General features: G+C 53.1%; 1 protein-coding gene across 7 annotated transcripts; it reads right to left on the bottom strand.

Annotated features, from left to right (window-relative positions):
• Positions 1 to 771: 771 nt before the first annotated feature.
• On the bottom strand, positions 772 to 11224 carry LOC129524706 (uncharacterized). Of its 7 annotated transcripts, none has more exons than XR_010132599.1 (7): positions 9449 to 11205; positions 6910 to 7039; positions 6653 to 6809; positions 6278 to 6365; positions 3571 to 4230; positions 3114 to 3392; positions 772 to 2969 (listed from the first exon to the last, which is right to left on the bottom strand). XR_010132599.1 is itself a non-coding variant. In XM_055351471.2 (6 exons), exons 1-6 carry the CDS (start codon positions 9474 to 9476, stop codon positions 2083 to 2085), a joined length of 756 nt encoding a protein of 251 aa, XP_055207446.2. In that variant the 5' UTR covers positions 9477 to 11223; the 3' UTR covers positions 772 to 2082. The 7 variants fall into 7 exon arrangements, 2 of the variants coding, with proteins under 2 accessions (XP_055207446.2, XP_055207516.2); XR_010132600.1 differs by having other exon boundaries at positions 6653 to 6806; XR_008668642.2 differs by lacking the exon at positions 3114 to 3392 and having other exon boundaries at positions 772 to 2136; positions 3932 to 4230; positions 6653 to 6760; positions 9449 to 11224.
• Between the last annotated feature and the right edge of the window lie 3756 nt (positions 11225 to 14980).

Genomic DNA, 14980 nt, shown 5'->3' with positions numbered 1-14980 from the left:
CGGGCCAAGCCGAGTAGCCTCATGGGACTGACCGGGCCTCTCAGGCCTCCTGAAGTACAGGCCCATGAGCCCTCATCCAAGCCCTGTGGGGCCCAGGCCTTCTGGACTTTAGCTAGGCCAAGCAGGGTCTCAGGGCGTCACAAACACCGACACAGAACGCACTCCCATTTCTCAGCAAAACCTAAGAAAACAAAAGGCAGCAGAGAGCCTTATGGTGGCTCAAGCCAGGCTGAGACCAACGGGCTTCATTTCAGTTCTCTTGGTTCTCAGGTTTCTTGGTTTCAGAGTTGTGAACAGGGACTAGGGACCTGTCACAGCAAAAATAAGGCTCTAGAAATCTGTTCAACCTTGAAGGAGGCCTCAGTCTTTTTAGAAATTGGCCTAAAACAAAGATAGAAAGGACCAAGGCAAGAGGGGGAGATGCCGCCAGGAAGCTCCGCCGAGTTCCCCCACAGGTGAGGTGCCATGCCCGGCCCTGGCCCCACCTTCCTGGCTAGCACTCACGCCGTCACACCAGAGCCCGCTCACCCCTTTCCCTAGGCTCCTACCTGTCCCCACGTCCACCAAGGAGGGCTGGGCGGCGGTGGGCCCACCCCCTCATAGCCACAGGACTCTGGATCATGAAGGTGTTGAGGCCTCAAACTACACAGGAAGTGGAGGGATCCTGGATGTTCCCTCGGCAAGAGGGTGCCACACAGAACGTAGAAACGGGGACTCTAAAACGCCCTTTCAGGAATGAACACAGAAATGTGAGTGCTTTCAGCACAAGGGTGAGTTTGAATATCTTTGTTTAAAAGGTTAGTTATTTTTTTAAGTATAGCGTGAGAAATACAGGCCATTATTTTCAAATATATAAAAACATCTCCAGTAAGTTCCACACAGAATTTTGGAAAGCTAAGCTGGACTCAGAGCAGGTCTGCTGCTCCCCAAGGCACTACCCTTCGAAGGAAGGTTTCCACCCACCCCCGGCTGCAAAATGGAAAGGAGAAGGCCCGTTTCCAAAAGGTCTCCACGCCCCTTTGGGTGGAAAACAGCCACTGTTCATTCCCGCGTTCACATCCAAAGATGAAGCCTAGATTCAGGTGACAAGAACAGAATATGGGCTTTTCATACCACACACACATATTTCCTATTTCTCAGGAATGGTGCTGTGTCATTACTATGCACAAAATCGGATTCTTCAAGAAAATTGTTTTTTAGGCCAAGCATGGCGGCTCACGCCTGTAATCCCAGCACTTTGGGAGGCCGTGGCAGGTGGATCACGAGGTTAGTAGTTCGAGACCAGCCTGGCCAACATGGTGAAACCCCATCTCTACTAAAAATACAAAAATTAGCCAAGTGTGGTGGCACACGTGTGTAATCCCAGCTACTCAGAAGGCTGAGGCAGAAGAATCGCTTGAACCCGGGAGACGGAGGTTGCAGTGAGCCGAGATCGCACCATTGCACTCCAGCCTGGGTGACAGGGCAAGACTCCGTCTCAAAACAAACAAAAAAAAAATGTTTTTAAATACTGGTGTAATTACCCCAAAAAAGGCCTAAGGAGGCCTGCAGCCTGCCTCATGCATGCGACATTTAGTCTTAACAGCTTCACCAGCCCTCGGCCCTGTTTGCCACAGAAAAGCTGAAACCGCAGGTTTCTGAGTCAATTTACACCGCCCAATCCCTGACCTGCCCTCTTCCTGACAGAGCCAACCAGAGGCCTCCAAGGCCTCGCCAAGGGAACTCTGACAGGAAGAACATCTCTGAGGCCTGCGCACAACACAAAACAGCTAAGCAAGCCCAACTTGTGTCCTTGGTCTGAAGTCACATCCTGAAAAGCCTGGTTACACCAGAAATGAAACATACATGGTTTCCCAATGCTTCCCCTTCTGAGTCTCCAGTGAGGACAAGACCGCCATGAGGTTTTGTCTCCCTCTCCCAGTAACAGTGACAAGTGAAACAGGCAACTGGATATTGGGCAGGATCTTGGCTCCAGCCTCGGGTTGGTTCACGGAGCTTCTGTCTTCACCACGGAGGCCTCTGCCAATTCTCAGGGCAGGTCCACAGCTGACCGGTTCCACCACGACTGCTCCACGGCCACGGTCACCCGGAAGGCCCTGAGGAACTGCTCTTTGGTGATTTCAGGAGGTTCTTTCCCTGCACATTTGCACAGATTCAGGAAAAAACCCAACACTTCGGAGCCAGATAGTCTTCCTCTTGTTGGGGCATGTGAAGGGGCCACTGGCCTTTGGGTGGGACACTGATCCTAGAGAGTACCACCTGCCCCTCTTGGACAAGCCCCACCCAGGTCCAGGAATTCTGCTCAACCTCTCTGGTTCCCAGTCACCCCCAGGACTGACAGAGGGTAGAAAGTGTCCTATCTTCCAGGACACATGGTATCCACTAGATCTCAGGAGTTCAGAAGTAGTTATTTTATAAACTCAGAGTTTAAGAAGATTTCTCAGGACGTGTCAGGCAACATGGTACACGCACAGAACCCCAAAGGAGCATCTCTCAGAATCTCCCTCAAGTACACGCAACGTAAATGATCACTGAGATGGACAATTTCAAATCTGAACCCGGTATCTGGAATGCAATTTTCCACCTGAAATTGGCATATCATCTGCACTGACTGCAGCCTGGAAGGCATCTACCCATTGAGCATCAGGACATCCCAGGTTCCTCCTGAGAACGTCACCCACCTTTAAGGGTTCTGACAAAGTGTCTGAAGAGCTCTCGATAGGAGTCCTGGTAGCGGCTAGCCTGGGTCAGGGAGCCAAGGGACAGGGACATGCCCCACCCGGTGATGCCCAAGGGATTCTGATTTTCCATCTGCAGCACGCCTTGGGACCCAGGCACCCAGCTGACGACCCCTATCTAACCTGCGGAATCAACCCAGCTGACGACCTCTATCTAACCCGTACAATCAACCCGGCCAATGACCTCTATCTAACCTGCGGAATCAACCCAGCTGATGACCTCTATCTAACCTGCGGAATCAACTCAGCTGATGAACTCTATCTAACCTGCGGAATCAACTCAGCTGATGACCTCTATCTAACCTGCGGAATCAACCCAGCTGATGACCTCTATCTAACCTGCGGAATCAACTCAGCTGATGACCTCTATCTAACCTGCGGAATCAACCCAGCTGATGACCTCTGTCTAACCCACACAATCAACCCAGCTGATGACCTCTATCTAACCCACAGAATCAACCTGGCTGATGATCTCTATCTAACCCGCACAATCAACCCGGCTGATGATCTCTATCTAACCCGCACAATCAACCCAGCTGATGACCTCTATCTAACCCGCACAATCAACCCGGCTGATGACCTCTATCTAACCCGCACAATCAACCCGGCTGATGACCTCTATCTAACCCGCACAATCAACCCGGCTGATGACCTCTGTCTAACCCACACAATCAACCCGGCTGATGACCTCTATCTAACCCACAGAATCAACCCGGCTGATGATCTCTATCTAACCCGCACAATCAACCCGGCTGATGATCTCTATCTAACCCGCACAATCAACCCAGCTGATGACCTCTATCTAACCCGCACAATCAACCCGGCTGATGACCTCTATCTAACCCACACAATCAACCCGGCTGATGACCTCTATCTAACCCACACAATCAACCAAGCTGATGATCTCTATCTAACCCACACAATCAACCCAGCTGATGATCTCTGTCTAACCCGTACAATCAACCCAGCTGATGACCTCTATCTAACCCACACAATCAACCCAGCTGATGACCTCTATCTAACCCACACAATCAACCCAGCTGATGATCTCTATCTAACCTGTAGAATCAACCTGGCTGATGATCTCTATCTAACCCGCACAATCAACCCGGCTGATGACCTCTATCTAACCCGCACAATCAACCCAGCTTTTCACAGTGGACTGGCGAAGGGTGGAAAAGGGCAGGGGTCACCTCCAGTCTCTGGTGGCAGCTGTCTGTGCAGTGCTGGCTGACGTCCCGGTCGCAGCTGTCTGTGCAGTGCTGGCTGACGTCCCGGTCGCAGCTGTCTGTGCGGTGCTGGCTGACGTCCCGGTCGCAGCTGTCTGTGCGGTGCTGGCTGACGTCCCGGTCGCAGCTGTCTGTGCGGTGCTGGCTGACGTCCTGGTTGCAGCTGTCTGTGCAGTGCTGGCTGATGTCCACGCTGACCATGGCCTCACAGGGAAACTTCATGCTGATCACAACAGCATCTGCATCTTTTAAGGCGGCCATATCTAAGCATAAGAAAACTTTAGATGATACAAAAGTTGATTTAGGCAAATGATAAACTGTTTTGTTTGGTTTTGTTTTTGAGAGAATCTTGCTGTCACCCAAGCTGGAGTGCAGTGGCACAATCTTGGCTCACTGCAAACTCTGCCTCCCAGGTTCAAGCAATTCTCCTGCCTCAGCCTCTCAAGTAGCTGGGATTACAGGCATTCACTATCACACCCGGCTGAGTTTTTTGTATTTTTAGCAGAGACGGGTTTCACCATGTTGGCCAGGCTGGTTTCAAACACCTGACCTCAAGTGATCCTGCAGCCTGGGCCTCCCAAAGTGCTAGGATTACCACCACATCCGGCCTGAACTCACTGCTTTAACTGAAGCAGTGGGCGAAAGGCATAGCCAAGCAGTTACACAGAAACTGGTCCTTAATAGAAAATTAACTCTAAATTGTTCCAAAATGGGTCCCTGAGAGGCACGGGGACGCTGCCCAGCAAGCAGTCCAATTCCGTGTTTGCTAAGCTTCTGTGGCGTTGGCGGTCCCGGGCCCAGGCACCTTCTGGACCCTGGGGGTACAGCCATGAGCCTAGCAGAGCCAGTCCCCATGTCCCACCCGGGGAGCGGGCCCCAGACAGGTACTTGTCTGGCCTTCTGATGAAGAGCGAGAAGTGGACAAGAGGACAGTGGGGCTGCGGGGTGCGGCAACCGTGGGCCTGAGGCAGGAGATTAGGGTCTGGAGGCAGGGAACCTAAGGCTGTTTCACAACTTCCTTGAACTATGTTGAAGGGAAAACCCTAACTTTCCACTCCTAAGTAACAAAAGGACCAGAGGCCTTTGCAAACCCCACTCACGTTTTCTGCCTGGCAGATGGGAAACTGGCTGTCTGCAACAAATCAGATTTATTGTGGGTCAAGTCTTCGTTTGCAACTTTGTAACTTCACTCACTCCAGCCTCTGAATGGTCGCTGTTCACACCAATCAGACTGATTACAGGCTGAGTTTTCATCTGCATAGAAGTATAACTTTGTAACTTCACTCCAGCCTCTGACGGGTTGCTTTTTGCAACCACTTCATTTACATGAGGTGAGCATGAAGTGGCCAATGGGAAACTTCTAGGGGGTATTTGGGCCCAAGAAGATTCTGTATCCGGCCCTAGAGCTGCTGCTCGGGCCACTCCCACACTGTGGAGTGTGTTTCATTTTCAATAAATCCCTGCTTTCGTACTTTTGTTGCTTCATCCTTTCTTTGCTTTGCTGGGTGTTTTGTCCAATTCTTTGTTCAAAAGGCCAAGAACCTGGACAACGTGCAGTCAAGACCCTCGACCGGTGACAGGCCCGCGGGGTCTGCGGAGACCATGGCCTCCACATGTGCTCTGGAGAGCTCAGAGCAGGCGGGCACCTGGTCCAACTGAGGTCTTACAGGGAAGAGATTGCAGGCAGACAGCCACAGCCAGGATGAGGACACGGCTGGGATCGGGGTGGTGGCCAGCGGAGCAGGGTGGGTGGGTGAACTCTGGGCAGACGGGGGAGGCAGTGCCAAAAGGGGGTGCTGACAAGACAGAGTGAAGCGGGCACTGAGAGAAGTCAGCGCTGGTGCTGGCTGGGCCTGGACTTGCCCCAGTACACAAAGTGTGGTGTGAGGGGTACCACGTCAGTCCCGGCCCAAGCCTCAGGATGTCTCAGTGCTTCTACTTTGGTCCCCCGAGGCCATCAAATGTGTGGCCACGCTGCTGTGGGGACCTGAGGAGGCGTGGGGACGACACGGAAGAGAACCCAGGTGACAGCGGGGCCCGGCCCTGGGACCCTGGTGGGGCTGTTCCAGGCAGGCCGCTGACCAGCTGGCTGTAGTCACGTGAGTGACTACCGGGCAGACCAGAAGAGGGACTCCAGCCAAGCCCAGTCCAGGCTGCAAAATCCTAACTACCCAGTGGCTGTTGTTTCAAGTGTGTGGTGTGTCATAAAGCAACAGATAATCTGTCCTCTTCAGCAGCCCTCAGGACCCACTCTGAGCTTCTGCTGCCAGGCCAGGACCTAGGAACCAGCATCCCCAGCCCCGCCTTCACCTGGTGCTCGGTGATGATCTGCCAATCTGTGTGCATCCCAACCTGGCGGTGACTTCCAGCCGGGACTGTGTTTCTTCACCGTTGCAACCTGAGAAACGACAGGGGGCCTGTCACATCGCAGGGGCTGGAGAAATGGTTACTACAACAGTGACTCTCAAAGTTCATCAGATGTGAAATACTTCCTGCATGATGCCTGAGGGATTCAGTGACGTGACCATTTAGTCATCTTTTTTACTTGTGCTCCATGTTACTTTATCTGCTCCCCAAAGCTGGGAGTGGGGGAGGAATCGTGAACAGGGGCCCCAGCCTGTGCTACATCTTCAACCAGCCTCGGTGGCCATAGGAGCACCTTGCAACAGTGAAGCCCACTCTTACCTGGGCAGAAGACATGTCCCAGAGAAAACACAGTGTCCGGAGTGGCTTCCCCCAGCAACATGCATACGGCATCCACGTCGTGCACAGCAGCATTGTAGAAAGTCCCACCTGGACACAAGGGAGGGTGAGCTCTCGCTTCTGGTCTCGAGGGAAGCTACTGGCGAGAAGCATTGGAGGGTTCTGGGTCACAGGGAACCACGTGACATGGACACAGATGCCACAACGCTGTGCATTCCCCCAATAACGCAGATGCCCACCTGCTCTCTTTAGAGAAGCCGGAGAGGCCGCTGGGAACAGGCTGTGACGGCGGTGATCCAGTGGGTCCTCCCCAGGGCGTGGCTGACACAAACTTGCTTGTGCAAGAACTGGAAAACCGGATCAAAGCGCCTAGGAGAGGAGTCAGGAGATGAAGCAGGCAAGCCCATTCCCTGAAGCCCATTCTCCCTGAGACACCTGGGCACGGGTGCAGACATCACCTCAGCCAGCCCAGCCCATAGCTGCTCGGAGAGCATCCCTCACGACTTCAGAAGCTGCCTCCGGCGGGCAGCAAACAACTACTCCTGAGACGCTGCAGGAATAAAGTGGAATGTTAAGAGCGTGCTTTGAGACCTAGAACATTCCAGAATCCATGCTGCTAATACCACTCTATAAACCATCTCAGGCACGAGAATAACAGAAGAAAAAGGCCTCAACAAAGTAAATTGTGAAAACATTTCCGGTATGACTTATTTCAGAATTTAACTTGCTAATTTTGAGGAACAAAATACAGATCCCAGCCAAGTCACAGAATAGGCTTCTGTGAGTCAAATTCTATTAAGATCCTCAGGGACAGATGCGGTGGCTCACGCCTGTAATCCCAGCACTTTGAGATTTGGCTGAGGCAGGAGGATCACTTGAGCCCAGGAGTTCAAGACCAGCCTGGGAAACATGGCAAAAACCAATCTCTAGAAAAAATACTAAAAAAAATTAGCCAAGCTTGGTGTCGCACACCTGTAGTCCCAGCTACTCAGGAGGCTGAGGTAGGAGGATCACTTGAGCCCAGGAGGTTGAGGCTGCAGTGAGCCATGATCGCGCCACTGCACTCCAGCCTGGGTGACAAAGCAAGACTCTTTCAAAAAAAAGATGCTCCCTTCCTCAGCCTACAGAGGTCAGCCTCAGGTGTGGGCTGGACAGGAGCCCGGGGACTTCCGAGGACTGTGATCTCCAGGCTGGCCACACAGGTGCGTGCAGTTCGTAAAAAACACACCGACTCGGGCACTTTGCTGTGTGTATCATGTATGAACGTGTGCATTCTGTGAATGTGATACCCGAGTGAAAAGTGTGAAAACCTGCCTAAAGCAGATGCCACAGACAACTGAAAACTAAAATTTGCAGGCCGGGCGCAGTGGCTCACGTCTGTAGTCCCAGCACTTTGGGAGGCTGAGGCAGGCAGATCACAAGCTCAGGAGATCGAGACCATCCTGGCTAACACAGTGAAACCCTGCCTCTACTAAAAATACAAATTAGCCGGGCGCGGTGGCAGGCGCCTATAGTCCCAGCTACTCGGGAGGCTGAGGCAGGAGAATGGCGTGAACCCAGCGGTGGAGGTTGCAGTGAGCCAAGATCGCGCCACTGCACTCCAGCCTGGCGACAGAGTGAGACTCCGTCAGGATGAGACTCTGTCAGAGGAGTGAGACTCCGTCTCAAAAGATAAATAAAGTAAATAAATAAATAAATAAAATTTGCCAACTTTCCAAAAACACACAAAGCATTAACATTCACGAACGTTCTTCCGCAGTGGCAATGGGCTTTGCTGAGACACAACACCGTCCGCTAATACGTTCAGAGCCCTCCACATGGCGTTAACAACCTGGGGTCAAACTCTCCCCTTGCTACGCTATTAAGAGCATGTCCAAACCTGGACACACCAAAGGTGGGCCAGGCCTGCCCTGTGAGCAGCACTGGCCAGCTCTGCGAAACACCAGGCAGTGCCCAGCCCAGGCCTGAACACAGTGGCTGCGCCTGACCCCAGGGCTGGGTGGCTGCCCGCGAGCCCGTTTACCTGCTGTGGCTGTCCACACCCTGTGGACAGCAAGTATAGATGCTGCTCTAGTTGCTGGAGACACCGCTCATGAACAGGGTGGACATGTCACACCCAGCTGCTCGAGTGAAGGGAGGAAGCCAGGACCCCATCGCAAAGGCTGTACATTCAAAATATCCCAAATCCAGCCATACTGCTGCCCTGGTCCGGGCCCATCATGCCCCATTGGCCCCCCAGTACCCCTCACTGGTGTCCCTGCGTCCTTCTCCTCCGCCCCCTGAGTGTGAGCTCAAACCAAACCAACCCCCGGTGGCTTTCAAAGCCTCCGGGTGGCCCCCAGGCTCCTTGGGCCTGGGACCTCGTTGCCTAGCCCTCACCCCGTTCACTCCGTTCCTGCCAGCACGGCCACTCGGCTACATCAAGGCCTGGAGAAGACTCAGTGTCCTCTTTGTAGGGTGTGCTCGTCCCCAGATACCCCCACGGCCATCTCACTCACCCACCTAGGTCCCTGCTCCAATGCCCCCTCCTCAAGTCTTCCCCAGCCATCTCACCTAAAACAGCACTCCCACCAGCCTCCCTTCCCGACTCAGCGTGAGTTCTCTCCGCAGAGCTTATTGCTACTGATGCATTGAGATCTACTCATCTGCCTCTGCCCCCAATTCAGCAGCACAAGGATGGGGACTTTGCAGCATTCAGAGCCATTTCTCCAGCCCCCAGGACGGTGCCCGGCACACAGCAGGTGTTCCGTGAACCTCTGCTGACAACTGAAACCGTACCGCTGGTCGTTGAGGACAATGTCTGCATCCTGTTCCCGAACCACTCTAGTGTTGGCCCAAATGCTCAGCTCTGAAGGCTCGCTCCACGTCACACAGCTGCTCCTCCACCACGTACAGCAAGCAGCAGCTGTTCTCATCCACCACACTCTGCAGCAGTGCCGGGCTCCCGAAGCCCACCCCAAAGATGGCCAGGCCAAGGTGGCCAGCCACCCCAGCTCCAAAGTCACGAGAGCATCTCGGGCCTCCTCCGGGGAGCACCCTGTGGGAGGCTTCAGAAAACCTCTGGCTGGTCTGCTCTGAGGGCACTGCTGGTATCTTTACTTGGAAAGCAGGAAACACTGAAAGGTGGCCGGCGGAGGCAGATGGTGTTGCATCCTCCTGGGCAGACAAGTGGCTGGTGGTGGTGCTGGTGGCAGTAGGGTTGACAGGGAGCAGAGACGTGTGGCCCACAGCGGGAGGAGGTACCGTGCCAATGCTGGGACTGCCTGAGAGAATGAGCCGAGGCTGAGGCTGATGGGGCAAGGGCGGGTGGCACGGGTGTGCAGTAAGGCTGGTGGCAGCGAGATCCGAGGCGGCTGAGCTGGACAAAAGACACATTCACTTAAACAAAGTGGCAGGACTCACAGCACCCAGTCCACAATCACCTCAGAGGATCAACAGTGGGGAGTTACCCTGCAGACCAGTACGTATCTGGCTTGTGATAAGGCAGCATTCAGGTGGCCACGCACACTTTAACAAAACTGCGAGACTTCACAGGGTTTACTCCCTAAGTGGGCAAGCCACTAGCAGATCCCGTAAACGTAGTGTCATCAGGCGGCCTGTCCACGTACTTTGGAAACGTTTGCAGGGCAGAGAATCCTAAAATAGCCCGCAGCCCGCTGGGATGTCTCCTGAAACACCAGCGTTGGCACTGACATTTACATGAGAACGGGCGTCCGCAGGCCGTGCTGCCTGCCCGAGGACAGGTGTTCCAGGATGCGGTCCCTCCGCACGCGCACGGGCAGCTCGCAGGCCCTGCAGTAAAGGGTCTCCACCACAGACGTGTCCCCAGAGTCACTGTGCTCAATCAGGTGCTTCACCACCAGGTCGGTGAACTCCGCCGCGTAGTCGTGTAAAGTCTTCTTTTTCCCGCCCATTGTCGGGTCCGGGATGGAAACGGAAGCAGCCTTGACCGCCGACCGAGGGACCCGTGGGATCTGCGCTCACCGCCCTGCGAGCAGAGGCGTTCGTGTCGGACCCCCACACCTGGGGAGCGGGGAGCTGTGGTCCCCGGTTGTCCCACAGGAGAAGGGGGAGGGAACGGGGCAGGCGGGGAGGATGAGCGCTTCCGCGTGCAGCGGTGGCTGGAGTGGGTCGGTCCGAGCCGGAGTGGTCTCCGAGGGGCGGCGGATGCTCGGAGGGGGCGGATCCCTTAGGGCTGGGGGCCAGGACGATCCCACCCGGAGAAGCCTCGCGGGCAAGAAGAGGGTCCCTTCCTGCGAGGGGCAGATGGAGGCGCGGGAGCCTTCCCCGGGAGGTGACCGAGGCCAGTCAGCGGCCCCGGGGACCCAAGGCCGGGGACTATCGGCGGCCGGTGGACGGGCAGGGCCGGCCCGCCTGGGCAGGCGGCGGGGTGAAGGTGTCCAGGGCCCGAGGCGGCAAAGTGCCGCCGCCGTCAGCCCCGACTGCCACCCGCCAGGCACCCGGCCCAACCCCGGCTCCCATCTAGGGATCCACACCCGGGCGCCGCGGTTTAAAGACTGTGAGATCCCGCAACAACCCGGATCCGGAAGCGCAGGGTCGCGGCTGGGCGAGGGCAGGGGTGGGGCCTTCGGTGCAGACCCAGGGCCACGTCGAGGGAGGCTCCGGGCGCGGGGCGGGGTCTTGGGCGTGGGGCCGGAGCCTGCGCGGGGCGTAGAGATCTGACGGGTCCCAGATGCACCTGCACCCAGGTGCTGACTGCCCCACCTTAGGCGGTTTCTCTGGGCCCGTTATCTCCAAGTGGAGCCGCTCTCCCCACAGGATTTCCCTGATTGGCAAGAGGGTTTTATTTTCTTATTAAGAAAATAAAATTGACTTTGCAATTTGCAACTTTTTTTTTTACAGTAACCAAAAATCTAAGGCTTGTTAGTGTTTGACTTTCCACTCAGTTTTTGTTGTTTTGTTTTTGGTTTTTGGGTTTTTTTTGAGACCGAGTCTCCCTCTGTCACCCAGGTTGGAGTGCAGTGGCGTGATCTCGGCTCACTGCAACCTCCGCCTCCCAGATTCAAGCAATTCTCCTGCCTCAGCCCGCCAAGTAGCTGGGCCTACAGGCGCGAGTTTTATCAGTAAAGGCCCTGAAGGCCCAGGTTGCTTTTCCGTGAGTACAAGAACACAACACCTGTGGGAAGTGTGGGCCCAGGCGAGGGATGCCGAGCTCACACGACCCCTAGGCCTAGGTAGCAAATAGACGCACGTGTGCCTTTCACACTCCACCCTCACTTCACACTGGCCCACCCAGTCCTTGCTCTGGGAAATGAGGACGCAGCAGGAGATACCTGTAGCTAATACACACACACCTTGCCCCCCGCGATGGCCAGACTTCCAGGGCTGCCTCGCTTCCCAGATACATTTTCTGGTGCCACTTGTAGGGTCCAGCCGTATGGGGCTTAGCGGGTGTTCTCCCCGTGTGCAGAGATGAGAGATTGTAATAAATAAAGGCACAAGACAAAGAGATAAAGAGAAAGCAGCTGGCCCCAGAGACAACTACCATCAAGACGTGGAGACTGGTAGTGGCCCCAAACGGCTGGGCTCGCTGATATTTATTGCATACAAGACAAGGGGCCGGGTAAGGAGGGTGAATCTTCTAAGTGATTGACAAGGTGAAGCAAGTCATGTGATTACAGGATACATTTTAGGTAGGCAAGGCAGAGAGAGAAGGCAGCATATGTCAGCATTTTCTTCTCTGCACTTATAAGAAAGATCAAAGACTTTAAGACTTTCACTATTCCTTCTACCGCTATCTACTACGAACTTCAAAGAGGAACCAGGAGTACGGGAGGGGCATGAAAGTGGACAAGGAGCAGGAGCATTGAAGCACCACAGGGAGGGGTTAGGCCTCCGGATGACTGCGGGCAGGCCTGGATGATATCCAGCCTTCCATAAGAAGCTGGTGGAGCAGTGTGTTCCCTGACTCCTCCAAGGAAAGGAGACTCCCTTTCATGGTCTGCTCAGTAACGGGTGCCTTCCCAGGCACTGGCATTACCACTTGACCAAGGAACCCTAAAGTGGCCTTTATGCGGGTGTGACAGAAGGCTCACCTCTTGCCTTCTATTCACTTCTCACAATGTCCCTTCAGCACCTGACCCTACACCCGCCGGTTATTACTAGATTATGTTAGTAATGCAACAAAGAGTAATATTAAAAGCTAATGATTAATAATGATTGATAATTGTTCATTATCTCTATATCTAATTTGTATCATGACTATTCTTATTCTATTTTCTTTATTATACTGAAACAGTTTCTGCCTTCAGTCTCTTGCCTCGGCACCTAGGTAATCCTCCGCCCACAGCCACTGGCCTGCATTTAAGCCAACTCCAAACATACCTTCTAGATCTGGGGGAAATCTAGCCACTTTCATATGAAGTGACAAGACGAGAAGCTTTGATTTGTTCGTATAGATTGAATGTCGGTCCCAAGATAAGCTTTCTATTTAATACTGGCTTCTCTATCAATCAAATTGTCACCATGAGTTTCTGTTAACTGAACCAGAAATTTACTTGAGTGTTTTAATAGACGAGGAGTCTGTTGAACAGTGTTTCAGAGACCAATGTAAAAACAAAGCATAGGCCGGGCGCGGTGGCTCACGCCTGTAATCCCAGCACTTTGGGAGGCCGAGGCGGGCGGATCACGAGGTCAGTAGATCGAGACCATCCTGGCTAACACAGTGAAACCCCGTCTCTACTAAAAAATACAAAAAATTAGCCGGGCGTGGTGGCGGGCGCCTGTAGTCCCAGCTACGCGGGAGGCTGAGGCAGGAGAATGGCGTGAACCCGGGAGGCGGAGCTTACAGTGAGCCGAGATCGCGCCACTGCACTCCAGCCTGGGCGACAGAGCGAGACTCCGTCTCAAAAAAAAAAAAAAAAAAAAAAAAAAAACAAAGCATAATGCGTGTGATTTTCAAGCATGCTGGACCTCAGGCCAATGTGACAGCATTTCCTGTGGTCCAAGTCCCCAAAACAATTAGAAATTAATATGGAAGACTACAAAATAATCACCAAAAGAGAAATTGGCAAGGCAAGAATTCTTTCTCAGTATTTGAGGCTGGTAAAAGTGCTTTATTTCTTATTAAAATACAGTATGTGTCACTTAATAACAGGGATATGTTCTGAGAAGTGCATCATTAGGCAATTTCACCATCCTGCAGATGTCGTACCGTGTGCTCGCATAAACCTACGTGGTTTACAGCCCAGTCCACACCTAGGCTATGTGCTATACCTGTTGCTGAGGCTGCAAACCCGTGCAGCATGTTCCTGAGTACTGCAGGCAGTTGGAACACAACGTATGTGTGTATCTACACATGTCTAAGCACAGAAAAGCTACAGTGAAAATACACTATTAGATTTTTTTTTTTTTTTTTTTGAGATGGAGTCTCGCTCCGTCGCCCAGGCTGGAGTGCAGCGGCGCAATCTGGGCTCACTGCAAGCTCCGCCTCTCGGGATCACGCCATTCTCCTGCCTCAGCCTCCCGAGTAGCTGAGACTACAGGTGCCCACCACCACGCCCAGCTAATTTTTGTATTTTTAGTAGAGATGGGGTTTCACCGTATTAGCCAGGATGGTCTCAATCTCCTGACCTTGGGATCCACCCACCTCGGCCTCCCAAAGTGCTGGGATTATAGGCATGAGCCACCACACCCGGCCAAAATACAGTATTAGATTCTTAAGAGACTACCATTGTATTGGTCTGTCATTTGGTCTATGATTGACCAAAATTTCATTATTTGGTATATGACTGTAGGTCAAAAATTCAAATATATACTAGGCTTGTTTTGTACTTTAGATGCAAAAAACTGAAGAGATTTTTGGATGATAAATATTTTTTATAAAGTCATATTGGAAAGGATGGGGTCATGAATTTCTGTGGGGAAAAGAAAGAGAGATCAGATTGTAACTGTGTCTATGTAGAAAAGGAAGACATAAGAAACTCCATTTCGATCTGTAAGAAGAAAAATTGTTCTGCTTTGAGATGCTGTTAATCTGTAACTTTAGCCCCAACCCTGTGTCACAGAAGCATGTGCTGTATTGAATCAAGGTTTAATGGATTTAGGGCTGTGCAGGGTATGCCTTGTTAACAATCTGTTTGCAGGCAGCATGCCTGGTAAAAGTCACCGCCATCCTCCATTCTCTATTAACCAGGGACACAATACACTGAGGAAAGCTGCTGGGACCTCTGCCCAAGAAAGCCTGTCCAAGGTTTCCCCCCACTGAGACAGCCTGAGATGTGGCCTTGTGGGAAAGGAAAGACCTTACATCCCCCAGCCCGATACCCATGAAGGGTCTGTGCTGAGGAG

This window comes from Gorilla gorilla, chromosome 1, assembly GCF_029281585.2.
Source record: "Gorilla gorilla gorilla isolate KB3781 chromosome 1, NHGRI_mGorGor1-v2.1_pri, whole genome shotgun sequence".
Taxonomy (NCBI): domain Eukaryota; kingdom Metazoa; phylum Chordata; class Mammalia; order Primates; family Hominidae; genus Gorilla; species Gorilla gorilla.
Note: the sequence above shows the minus strand (reverse complement) of the source record. Positions and strands in the feature narration are given on the sequence as shown.

What these genes read in the sequence shown, in the direction of transcription:
- LOC129524706 (XM_055351471.2), bottom strand. Translation starts at nt 9,476, where the DNA reads ATGCAGACATTGTCCTCAACGACCAGCG. An exon ending in ATTGTCCTCAACGACCAGCG is followed by an intron (nt 7,040 to 9,448) that starts GTACGGTTTCAG and finishes CTCCTCTCCTAG; the next exon opens with GCGCTTTGATCCGGTTTTCC. An exon ending in GGGACATGTCTTCTGCCCAG is followed by an intron (nt 6,366 to 6,652) that starts GTAAGAGTGGGC and finishes GTCGTTTCTCAG; the next exon opens with GTTGCAACGGTGAAGAAACA.